This window comes from Monodelphis domestica, chromosome 3 (assembly GCF_027887165.1).
Source record: "Monodelphis domestica isolate mMonDom1 chromosome 3, mMonDom1.pri, whole genome shotgun sequence".
Taxonomy (NCBI): Eukaryota; Metazoa; Chordata; class Mammalia; order Didelphimorphia; family Didelphidae; genus Monodelphis; species Monodelphis domestica.
Genome location: NC_077229.1, coordinates 277,431,681 through 277,445,199, shown reverse-complemented (window position 1 = coordinate 277,445,199; position 13,519 = coordinate 277,431,681). Strand labels below are relative to the sequence as shown.

The 13,519-nt window shown below is 35.0% G+C and overlaps 1 protein-coding gene across 25 annotated transcripts in view; it reads left to right on the top strand.

The window, feature by feature from the left end:
* The window catches only part of ZNF521 (zinc finger protein 521), a 348,179-nt gene that overhangs the window by 38,552 nt on the left and 296,108 nt on the right, over positions 1-13,519 (top strand). For all 25 annotated transcript variants that reach the window (XR_008917697.1, XM_056823812.1, XM_056823825.1 and 22 more), the window contains one exon: positions 2,050-2,229. Coding sequence is in view for 19 of the 25 variants with exons in the window: in XM_056823812.1 (XP_056679790.1) it covers positions 2,050-2,229 (180 nt within the window). In the remaining 6 variants the exon portion in view is untranslated. The remainder of the gene's footprint in view (positions 1-2,049; positions 2,230-13,519) is intronic.

The window sequence follows — 13,519 nt, the reverse complement described above, 5'->3', positions numbered from 1 at the left end:
AGCTTCTGAAGCTCCAGATGAAATATCAGAAATGTGCAAGGGGCAGCTCCATTGGGCTGACAATGTAGAATCACCTTTGGAAAGCATAAGCTCGGAAGGCAGCTTTTGCAATTTGGAGGCATTTAGTATGTTTTTAACCTCAAGAAAATTCTATCTTTCTTTTTTTTAAAGAAAATTATTTCTAAAGAATTATTCCATGTACTCTTCTTTATCTGTCCCCCCCCTTTTTTCTTTGTAGCAATCATTTCTTACTCTAACTTTTACATACAGTATTATATCGTGATATTGTAGTGAAAAGAAATGAAAAACACCCATTAGTTGCTTCCTCATGGGTACATATTCTTAAAAAAAACCACAAACCCAAGATTTTGATATAGACATCAGGTAGAGGATCGAGATAATACCTTTCAAATGACAATTCCATCTAAATAATTAACTTGACTAATTCCCTTTAAGAAAAAAATAAAGTGCCTCTGTTTTTCATGCTACATTTTCTTTGAGGTGAGCTCTTACCAGGTCCAAAAAATTCCTTGATGATAAAATTTTATAAAATCTTGTTGACACATAGGTGGATTTTAGGCATGTGTGAATCATTTGGGGAGTGGTGGTCTGGCTGCTATTTATTGCAGATAGCAAAAAGAAGTTTGCAACAGCTGCAGGAAAAGTGGGAGGGCTTGAAGTGAAACTCACTGTGCCTAGTGGCATTGCTTAAAAGACAAGGCAGCTGGAGATATCATTTTCAAAGTAAAGGGAGTTGTGATGAGATTGCATTGTTTTGTCAGATAATTTATTGAGATTTTTAAGAATGTTTGGTGAGAATGAACCAATTATTTCATAATCAAGTTGCTAAAAAATAATCCAGGTTTGACTAAATAAGAGTCGAACCATGCACGTTATTTATTATGCTGTTCTATTTCCTATATACATAAGTGTATTGTAACACTCTCAAAAATGTAAATACAAAAATTACTAGATAGGTCTTCCTTAATTCTGAGGCGGTATTTGTTTATAACTTTGGAGAGTGATAATAGAAGAAAAAGCAAAGAATCACAAATAGTTAAATTACTGCCTGTATGACCTACCTTAAATAAACACAAGTTTTTCTGTATATTAGTCATCTGCAAAGGAAAGTAGTTTCAGAGAACTAGATAGGAATAATATCCTAATATGAAAAGAAAATGACTTTCATCAATATGTGAATACTTAGTATATGCCAAGTGTTGTCTCTCACTATTTAGATGTTTGCATGGGCCCATGTGTTTGTGTTGTTGACTTTTCAGTGAAAATGGTACAGCTTATCAAAATATTTAACTAATCCAACATTAACATTTCCAAATACAGTGATAGTTACTTACAATTTACCACATGTTCCCATCTCCTCTTCTCTTTTTAACACTGCAAAAACAAGAGAAACTTGCTAAATGTAGATTCTGGTTTGTGTATGTGAAGTACGTTTTGTTGTATGGTAGAGTTTATTTTTCCACCACTGTCTAGCAAATAATAGGGTGACTGTGTGTTTTGACCAGTTTATGAGTAAAGGTCAATTTCATGCCTATGGTAATTAGCTGAGTTTATTCTAGGCTTTTGGCTAATTCTGGTAATTTCCCGTGAAACAGTATATTTAACTGAAAAGTAATTCATTCTTAAGCATGCTGGTTTTTTCTTTTCACTGGAGACTATTCAGTTTTAAAAGCAATTTATTCTTTTTTTCATGTTAGTATTTTTAAAAAGTGATCAACATTATTCTGTAGCTTGATGGAATTTACTAAACTAACTTGAAAGAGTGGAAGGATTGCTTGAATGGGAAAGTAGGAAAAAGGAGTGCATCATACTAGTGAAAAGAAGGTGCCTTTCTTAAACTAAGAACAAAAAAATTCAGGGAAGAGTATCATACTCTGTTTATTTGGCAACAGAACAGGCAGTGATACTGCCCTGTGACAACTCCAAGGAAAATACCATTTTCGTACTTTTGGCAACAAAAGATTAAATACAAATTTAAGGGAATTTAGTCTTTGAAGCCACAAAGTCACAGACTTGATTTTCTTTCAGACCCCAACTGTAAACTAGAAGACAAGACCGAAGATGGAGATGCATTAGATTGTAAGAAAAGACCAGAAGATGGGGAGGAGTTAGAGGAAGAAGCTGTACACAGCTGTGACAGCTGCCTCCAGGTGTTTGAGTCGCTGAGCGATATCACAGAACACAAGATTAATCAATGTCAACTGACAGGTAAACAATACTTATCACTTCGTGTCTTCTTATTCTGTTCTAGTTCTGATTTTTCCAGTTCATTCTTTCGTATACTGCCCCTCTAGAGATATTTTAGTCCTATTCTTGAATGTCTTTGTAGGGCCAGGGATATTTAATAAGGGGTCCCTTTGCAGCAAATGCTGGGGGAAATTTCTATTTAGACCCTGAGTACACGTAGGGAGTTATACAGTTGAAGCTCATGTGTTTAAACTATATTTTGAGATTCTTGAGGATGGAGACTTTTTTTCTTCTTTGCATATTTGCATCCCAAGTTTTTGCATGCCAAGGCACATTGTAGGCACTCAATAAATGGAATTGATGATGAGATACTTTTCTGGCTGTATCCAATTGAAACCACCCAGAATTTATGTGTTCTGGTTGGCACTTTAGCAAGGCTGCCAGTTTGCAGATTCCAAATACATGGGATTGTGTCTTAACTTTTTAAATAAATTCCAACTTTGTCCTCATAACAATCCTATGGAATAAAGAGGTAAAGTATTACTATATTATCCACATTATCCATGTGAGGGAATTGAGGCGTCTGATATATTTATTTGCACAAATGAAGAGCAGAGCTGGCCTAAAATACAGATTTCTTTGTTTGTAGCCTGATATTCTATGATTTTAAAGTTTCTTTTCTGAAAAAAGCCTCATAATAATTCATTATAAAGACATTGGTGGGACATGTTACCTCATTTCATTTTCCCCCTAATATTTGAAGCTGGAAGATAATATTATAGGTTTTTCCAAGGATCAAACTTTCCCTTTGGCTGCAAAAGCATCAGTTACAGTCAATAAATACACTGTAAATGTTGCCAATGCATATTTATTGCTTTAACGTTATTGAATATATCTCACACAGTTTAATGTTTTTAAAAGTCCCTGCTAAAGACATCATGCACTGCTTCAGATCTTATTTTTAGTGGAGCATCTTGTCCAAACAAAGTAATTCAGTGGTTACTTGGGTGAAATAAATTCCAGCTTACAGCTATATAATATTTATAGCTACAAAGCTTACTTTACATACATTGTCTGATTATTTTTCTTTTTTTTTTTTTAAATCCAAGGCAGAGGATCAGCAATGGCTAGGCAATTGGAGTTAAGTGACTTACTCAGAATCATGGGGCTAAGAAGTATCTGAGGACAAATTTGAACCCAGGACCTCTTGTCTCTAGGCCTGACTCTGAGCCACCTAGCTGACCCTGTCTGATTGGCTCTTGAATCAAATAAATTTTGCTTTTCTCATTTTTATGAAGAAACACATCTCAGAGAAGTTGTGACTTACTAACTAGGGTCACATAACTTAAACTGTAGTCCAGGTCTCCTTACTCTAAATCCATTTTTTTTCTCCTCCCTATTGCATCATGTTGCCTCTAAAAAAAATCACTGAGAAGTCATTTAAATCATTATTAAATACATAACAATCTAAAGAGTTATCCAGTTATATGCTATGGTGGGCTATTTTACCATAGGGAAAAAGAGGTCTTCCTATGAATTTAACTTGATGTTTAAGAGGGTAGCCCTAAAACTCTAACTTGGAATAATCATTTATTTATTAAAATGTTTTATTGAGTGTCTGCTCTGTCTCTTCCATTGTGTTTGGTCCTATGGGTATAGGATAAGGTCCTTATTCTATAAAACTAATGGTTAAAAATAGTAATTACAGAATTATTAAGTACTGTTGTGCTGTGCATATTTGGTTTGTGTTGAAGACATGTTTTGTTAGGGTGATGGAAAAACCATTACTCTAGGTGTTTGATTTTATATTGTTCTTATCTATATCTATATATAGAGATGCATATCTATAGCTTTGTTTTCATTAGTGCAAGTGCTCTCTCTACTATTATGAATTGAGATTCCTCTAATGACTTAGAAGGGTTTATTATGAGTTGCAGTGATTAAAAATATTCATCACCTGGTCAGTCTTCTGGGGTGATCCCCTCCGTATATAGTGAGAGTGATCTTCCAATGATAGACTGGATCCATACTCAGAGCCTTTGCAGCTTGGTGGGACCTGTCATAGCTTATTCCTCATTGATCTAGTAGTTTTTTGTTTTTAAACTAGGCGCCACCTTTACCCTAAGGGGCACTGAAGTGCTGGTGGTGAACATGATGCTGGTGGTGAGAGTCCTCACAAATTAAGCTATTCATTACTGCTTTTAGCCCAAGTGAGCACCATTCAATTTCTTATGCCTGAGAATGAAATGATGCTTAGAATTTGATGGGCAGGGGTCTATCATTTCCCCAGAATGATTGGGATTAGAGGAAAAGTTTGGAGAGGGGGAGAGAATGGAAATAGAACCAAAGAGGAGGAAGCAGAATCTGAAGAAAGCAGTTTTGTTTAAGGTATAAATACTCTCACCCTTTGTCAGCCAAAGGGAAATCCTTGATTAAGTCCAGAAGAGTTTGGGAAAGATTGAAGCCACCTAGAAGCATTTTAATTGCTAAAGAAATATGACTCTTTTCCTTGGATGAAATGTTTTCAGTGGAAGGTTTGACCTGTTCAATTTTCTCTTGTTTTGTGGAGGCAGTTATATTTCCTTAGGCTCACTCCTTCTAAGAAAGGGGCTATTTGTGGCTTCATCAGAAACTTTTATTCTTCTTCTTTACATTATCTGTTCCTGATTTTTTTCTTACGATTTGCCCCTCATTATTTTTCATTCTTTGGGATTTTCACAATAATCTTTGCTACTTTTACTATATATAGATCACAAACATTGTTTTTTGTGTTTCCCTCCTTGCCTTTGTGGTCCTTGATCTGGTTTCCTTTCTCTCTCTCCTTTTTAGTATTCTTTTAATGTTTTTCCCCCCTCTCCTTTCCATATCCTTTCTGGTTTTCCTCCTGTACCATAAAACCCTTTCTTATGCCTCTTTCTGCACAGCTAGAACAAGGCATGAAACTTCTTTGTTGAACATTACTTTGGAAAAGTGGGCCGTTCCGATCACTTGCCTGACTAACTTTGGGTGCAACTTTAGAGTGGAAATAGAACAGAAAGGGATGTCAGAGCTGTTGCTGTTCCCCAAAATGTCAGAAGTTTTAGGCATGGTCTTTGAACTGATGATTCTTAATGATAGTTTCCAGGATGGTCCTGGTATAAACATATTCCTGGACTCAATCAGATTATTATGTTAGTATAATTCTACTAATTCTTTTATGTTGTGGGCTTTCTTTTCCAGTGATGAATTAAGCACTTCCGTATAAACATTTCTCTCTCAGGTAGTTTTAAAAGTAAGCCAACAACCCAAAGAGCGCACCCTGGTGAATATTTTGCATCACTTGATTACCTAGGCATCTGGTGGCATAGTGGATAGAGCACTGGGTTCTGGAATTAGAAATTAGATTTGTGCTAATTCTTACTGATTCTCACAGAAATTCTGAGAGCCAGATAAATTCTACTCTTCCCATTTTACAAGGAAATTGAGGCTCAGAGAAATACTTATTTAAATTTGACCTTGGGTTCTTAATTAGCTGTGTGACTCAGAACACATTTTTTAAACTTTTATATGCATCAGTTTCTTCTTCTGTAAAATGGACATAATAGCTAAGTATAATAGGTGCTTATTAAAAGCATCTTTCCTTCCTTCCTCCCTCCCTCCCTCCCTCCCTCCCTTCCTTCCTTCCTTCCTTCCTTCCTTCCTTCCTTCCTTCCTTCCTTCCTTCCTTCCTTCCTTCCTTCCTTCCTTCCTTCCTTCCTTCCTTCCTTCCTTCCTTCCTCTCTTTCTTTCTTTCTTTCTTTCTTTCTTTCTTTCTTTCTTTCTTTCTTTCTGTCTGTCTATCATCTGTGGCAGTTGGACTAGATGATCTCTAAGGCCCCTTCTAGCCTAAGAGTCCATAGAAACAGGCATCTTTTGGGATAGACTAGAACTAAAATAACTCAGTTGTTCTTTTGGATTTGGAGGGACAGGATGATATTTGTACAGGTGAGTTCTCTTTTTTTGGGCTAATGATACAGTATCTCCTTGGTCTCTGCAATATGGGCAAATAAATTCTTTGTCATTGTTGCTTGGGGGGGGGGAGTACAGGGGGAAGGTGCACAGTAGAAATAAAATAATGCTGTTCCAAATGGAACACCCAATGGAAACCACCTGTATTTCACGCCTAGCTTAACTCTTTTGCATTAAAAAGGCCAGAAAGGCAGGAAAATGAGCACACTAATGCTCTGGGGTTTTGGGATACTGAAGACACATTATCAAAATATATATTTAAAGAAGAAAAAGCACAGGGAACCTCTCATTTTACTAATCCGCAAACCCTATCATTTCTTGCCAATCCTCGTAGGGGGCGAGGAGGGCGGGAAGCTGGAAGGGTCTCATCACACTTCTCAGCAAAGATTTAATAGCAGGGTGCTGTGGTAGGGCTGAGATTACTAAGACTTCATTACGTTGACAAAACAGACTGTGAACTAGCATTGTAAGTCACCCAAACTAAGCTACCCTCACCAGGATAAACGTTTAACAGTTCATTTGGTTATGTTGTATATTTCTTCTTTTGACTCATTTTCCCTCTCTCCCACTATGGTGCAAAAATTCGGTCATCTATAAGAGATGCTTTCAAATTGGTAGTGTGACACGCCCAGGTATAAACATGGAAAAGAATACATAGTCTTTTGTTAAGTAGTGACTGCCCAGCCAAATGCATTTGCTTGTAAAGATGCTATTGATGGAGGACACAGACAGGTGCCACAGTCCAAGATTTAAGTGAAAAGGTTTATTGCATGTCTAATGGTTCAATTAGATCAACAAATAGAACTTTTGTCAGCTGGTTACTCATTCACTCAACCAACAGGCATATATTAAATGGATTCTTTGTGCCAGGCTTTATAACTTGGAGCATGTCTCAGGCCACTCTTTTTGCAGCATATATGACATTACATGTTCTATTTTAGTCACAAGAATTCTTTTATGTTCTGGGAAATTGTAGTCAATTGTCAAAACCTGTAAAAAATAAAATAATTTTTGTAGAGTCATGTTAAATTAGAAACATGATACCCTGACTTGTAAGTCAACAGATCAAAGACCCTAAAATTGAACCTGAAGTTCTGTTGGTACACTTAAATGTATTTTCATCATTTTGAGGACTTATATTTGACAGTTGTTTTCTAAATTCCCTTCCCCTATCCCTCTTAATTCTGCTGGCTTCCCTCAATCAATAACTTCCTATTTATCTTGTGTAACACTTGCTTTGTGTGTGCATCTATCTATCTATCCACATGTTGGCTCCCTCATTAGATTATAAACTCCTTGAGGTCAGCAGCTCTCTTTTACCTCTTTTTTTTATCGTCAGGGCTTAGCATAAAGACTGGCACATATTAGGCACCTAATAAATGTCACTAATCAGTTGAAACCCAGTTTTTTTAAAGTTAATAAGACATTAAAGTACTTATTCCTTTTTTTTAATTCTCAAAATTTTGTCCTATTTTTTACTATTAGAATCTTACCCCAGGACTTCTGTGATTGTTTTTCTCCTCTGAGAAAGAAAATCAGTCAAGTAGATACTGAAAAGTTCTCTATAGAGATTCCATTCCCCTCCCCCAATTCATCTTACTCTGTAGACTGGCACTTTTGTTCATGCTCCAAAAAACGTCCACATCAAATCTTCTTTCTGGTTTTAGTTTCCAAGAATGAGATGGGACCAAATATACCATTTTCTTAGTGCCATGAATCTGTTCACCTTTATTATGTTTATCTATAGAAAAGAAAAGTGATTATCCATAATTGGTCCTAACCTCTAACCTTTTTGATGAATGACCTTATCTTTCCTGTTTCAGAAGAGGGATCATTTGAGTCTTACTCTGTCCTGAATACTTAGTAATCTTTAAATTTCCAACTTTTTAATAATAATTTTTATATTGGGACTTAGCCCATGTAAACTTCTTCATTTCTTGGTATTAAATCTCTCACAAAATAAGTTGTTTGTAGAGAGCAAAACATTTTTGTGTCTATTAATTGTTTAGAATTTCCTGATGTTCTTGGGTTTAGGAAACTAGGATTTGTAGAAGGGATCTATTTAAAGGATGTCTCCCTGTCTATCTACATTTATTTTCTATATAGTAGACAGAACTGCACTAAACATATAACTTGGAAAACTCTAACTTAGAAGAACCAAGGTTCATGAACAACTTTGCCATTATAGTATATATTAAAAAATGTTTTGTCACAATATACGTGTTTTTAATTCATGTTGTCACTTTAAAAAATAGTTGGTAGATCATCATTTAGTGCTTTTATAGGCAAAGTTTTGAAAAGGATGGTACTATGGATTAGACTGTCCTTTGTATAAGAATCCTTATTAATTAACTTCTACATTCAATTTTATTCTTATAACAAAGGAACTTAAGTGGAGAATTCCATAAATCAGTGATATAATTACTTAAATTACTTTCTGTATTTTAAATTTAAAATGTTTTAATTACCATCTCCAAATAGTAAAATGGAAACTAGAGGACATGAACAGTATTAATATGTATTAAAATTAAGATTGTAGGTCTGAGTATCCATGGTATCATGTATTTAAATGAATCTTTATTTCATGCTTTGTAGTTAGAGTTGTGATGATGGTCTAATTCTCCTGCCTTCCTAGCAATTCCCCAACCCCACCAAGTATCTAGAATGTAGGATTATAGATCTATAGATTATAGATTAGAAGGGAATTTAGAGTTGTCTAGTCTTTAGCCCCTCATTTTGCAGGTAAAAGTTGAACCTAGAGAAATTAAGTGATTTGTCTAAGGTCACATAAGTGACTAATTGCAGTGCTGGGATTAGTTCAATGTTCTCTCCACTGGACCATGATACCTCCGGTATCTATATCTTATTAGTCAGTGATGGTGTTGAAAGCAATCACTTTGTCTCCGTGTCACAATAAAAACATTTATAGATTTAGGATCTGATTTTTGTTTAACACATATTTGTATGAAGAGGTGATTTGCCTTTTTGATATCTGAAACAAACTAAAAATGGTTCCTTGGTGCTGAAACCTACAAACTTATTTCACATGTCCTTTCATTGGTACCCGAGTCTGTGTGCAGTCCGACTCTGGTATATTCCTAGTTTTAACTTTGAAATTAAGCATGATAATAATAAATTTGAATTATATTACTAAACTTGAGATAATTGTGAGCTTTGTGGTAAACTTAGTTATCTTTCAAAATAGCTAATTGTTAAAGAAAGCTATTAAAAGTGCCCAGTTTCCACATCTTTCCTTTTGTGTTAAGCAACAAGGGATACTATCTGTGGGGAATGGTCCTAGTGTCACAGAGATCTATGACCTCTTAATAAGCATCAGGAGGAAAAGATGGGAATCAGTCTACGATGTGCCCTCAGGACTCAGTCGCTTTAAACTTCAAGGAACAGGACTGGAACTCTTCAACTTTTCTTTCTTTTAGCTTTACCTTCAGGGGGAAATTGATCGATTAGAGGTGATTATTCCACAAACTCTGAACCCTTTCTCCTTCTGTGTTGCCAGAGTAGCTTCTCAAAGTCTAAAGAGATGGTCTCCTGGGTAAATGAATTCAAGTAGATTATTAGGATAGAAATCTTTGAGCACACATTAAAAGTGCTAAAAATGAATTTGGACCTGAAAGAATACTTTAGAACAAAAAGTTATAGGAACCTATAATTACATTAATATCATTATATTTTTCTGTTTGGAAAATTCCTCTATTTTTTATATTTTCAGGGAATGTGTAGATGATAGAATAAAGTTATAGTGGCACTTGAAGTTAAGGAAATGGTAATATTATTCTTTTATGTGAGATAGATGTGCAAAGTAATGAGTGAAAAATATTCCCTCAACAGGGCCCAAAAGGAGCCTGGGTATCTGTGTATCTCTGCTTTTTTTCCCTCAAAGAATTGATATATATTTGTAAAAGAAAGGGGCTGGACAAAGTGATCTCAAAAGGTCCCTGACCTATCCTAATGCAATATGAAGTCCAAGTTTTACTAACAGGAAAGTTTTATATCTTTACTCTTTTGTTGAATAAGGGGAAAAAAATTAAAAAGTAATCTTATTTTTGTGAAACATTTGCTTTCATGTCAAACTTGGAATGAATGAATTGAGGATCATATTTCATTTGAAGACCCTAAAATGGCAATTTAATTTTCTTATTTACTTATTTTTTGTTCATTTCTGAGAATCTACCTATTATACGCGAGGTACAGTATTAGCTCCCCCTGGTGACTAAATTAAAACTTCAGAAAACCCATGGCTAGAAAAGGAGGAACATAGTAATGAATCATATGAACCTAAATAGCTAAATAAATAATTATCCCCTAAGGATGGTTATGTGGATGTATAATGTATAAGCGTATGTGTCTATAGATGTATACACCTTCATTTACATACCAAAAATATATATAATAAGTGCAATTTTATTTCACTTTTTTGATAGTAATGAATGCTGCCCCTTCTCTTTGTGGAGACTTCCTTGAGGAACATTTATTTATTTATTTTAATGGCAAAATGAGAATGAGCTGACTTGGGACAAGAGGCTGTAGCAAAGGCAGGCATATGCAGCTTTCAAATACATAATTTGGGGTGGCAACTCAAGAAGTAGAGGGAAAAAATGAAGGCAAAGTACACATTGATTTCTGTGCCTCCTAAAATTTTGATTAGATTCTGAATTGATACAATGATAGTGATACGATGTTTTCTCTGGTATGCTATTTATTTCACTAATGCCTACTTTATAACTCTTTAATGCCTTCTCGTTCAGAATGACTTGTATCCATATCTTTCCATGACTTCTACATAGAGGATCTATCTAACACATTGAAGGCATTTTTTAAGTCTCTAGGGTGCCGATGTATTGCTCAGGCTTTGCATCTGCTGGCTTTTGATTATTTTTACATTGAGATCTCCCTCCTTTTCCAGTCATACATGTGCTGGTTTGAGAATATGCCACAATCTACTTATATCTACTGTGTATCATTTGTTGCCTTTTTTAGGCTACTTGCAATTTTGATTCTCTAGTCAGGCAGTCAATAGTCCTTTAATAAAATTTACACTGTGCTAGGCCCACAGGAGATAAAGAAGTTCAAAACCATCTGTTCTCTCATGGAATTCCTATTCAAATATGGGGAGAGAATGTGTAAATGGCTATCTATATACATATATATTATACATAAAATATATATATGCATTCATATAATAGATGAAAGGTAATTTTAGAGGTAGGGTAATTTCATATAGTAACAACAGGAAAATATTTGTATTCAAGAGATGGGCTTGGTACAAGTGAACAATTTATTTTCATCTAAAGATGTTCTTAGCTTCTTTTTTTTTGCATTATGGAGGATCTTCTGGTGAAACCTATGTATCTCTTTCTCAGAATGAACTTTATAAATCTAAAAAATTACAAAGGAGAACACATAATGAAATAGACAAATTCCTGGACTCCAGGTTAAGGACCACTGATTGTAAACAAAGATGGTGGTAGAAGACCTGAATTCAAATCTTAGTTCTGTCACTTTCTAGATCTGCACATTGTATAATTCACTAAGCCTCCCTAAGGCTCAATTTCCTCATCTATAAAATTTGGATAATAGTTCCATACTTGCAATGCCTACCTCCCAGGGATTATAAACCTTGAAATGCTATATAAATAAGACTCATCATTATCATCATCATGGACAACACTGTTCAATTTCCCAAATTGAATCCAGCTTAATCTCATCTTTCTACCCGACTCGGCACCGAGTTTCCTGTCCAAATATACATATTGGTGAATTAATCTCTTTATTTTTCCTAGTCAACCGGATACCATAGTTTGGGCAATGTTTTAAAAATTACCTTCTTTTTTTTCCCCTGTAGAATATTTTATTATAGGTATCCTTTTTGTATTGCTGATCTTTTTTTTTTTTACTAAATGAGTTTCTAATTCTGAATCCTATATACTTCTGAATAATGCCTCTCTCCTCTTTCCTTCTCTCTCTCTCCTTCTCTCTCTTTCTCTTTCATTCTCATCTCTCTCATTTAAGTTTATTTAATATATTTTCTGGCTTAATTTTCAAGCTTTTAAGTTCACTGCCTTTGAAGGTGCTCTTTGTTTAATTTTTCTTTTAAACCTTGGTCACAGAGTTAATGGCTTTGATTCCTAATTGTCCTGACCATCCAGACTACTTGCATCTTACCAGTCTTTTGTAATGGTCATCAGAAAGTGAGTGTTGACTAGACTGTTATTCATTAAAGGAGGCTTAGTATAGGGTTTAGTGTTGGAGACATTCTTTGTATATTCCAAAGGGAGGATTGAAAAATCTTATCTAGGATCTTATATATTAGTTTCTTCTTTGCTGTTCTAATTCTCCCATACAGCTCTTTCTAAAATTAAACAAGCACTTTTGCTACCTCTTCCTTTCTTCCTTTCCTTTGGAGTTTGTTTATTTTACAGTGTCTAATGATTGATGCTTGCTTTTCTTTTCTTCACCAATATTTCCTTTCTTCTCATTATTGTGGGTACAGCAATTGTTCTTTTTTCTTCTCTGGCCCTCTTTTTACCTTCAGAAATCTGGATAGAGATTATTCTGGAGTAATTGGTAGTACTTTGTCTTTTAGCCTAAGATAATTGCTAGTCAGTAATACAAGGATCAGGAGTCTGTTTCTGTTAAGTCATTGGGCCAACTGAAAACCCTTTATAGTTCATTCAGCTTGTTGCTGGCATGAATAACAGTAGACTGATTGGTCTTGAACTCTGACACATTGCCAAATTGCATCTTAAAGTAATAGGTGAACTCGCTGCTAGCCCTGCTGTCCCAGTCACATGAATATTTTCTCCTAAAAATCAGTTTTAGAAATTGGCAATATTTATGAACAATACAGATATAATTCTATATTTATTTATAACATATTGGAATTTGGCTTCATATAATGAACAGGCATGCCATTCCATTTTATTCTATTCTAGTCATTAGATTGGAATGGCTAAATGCAACTAGATATCATAGTGGATAAAGCATCGGACCTAGAGTCAAGAAGATCTGAGTTCAAAACCAGCCTTAGACATGAACTAGTTGTGAATCCCTAGGTGGGCCCCTTCACTTGTTTGTCTCAGTTTCCTTAACAATAAAATGGAGATAAAAATAGCACTTTCCTCACAGGGTTGTTGTGAGGATCATATCAGAATTTTTTTTAAAGCATTTAGCACAATGTCTAGCACAGAGTAGGTACTCTATAAATACTTTACTCCTCCCTTTTAATCAACACATATTTGTTCAGCAACTACTCTGTGTTATATACTCTCTCCTAGACTTTTAGAATTAAAAAATAAGAACCACA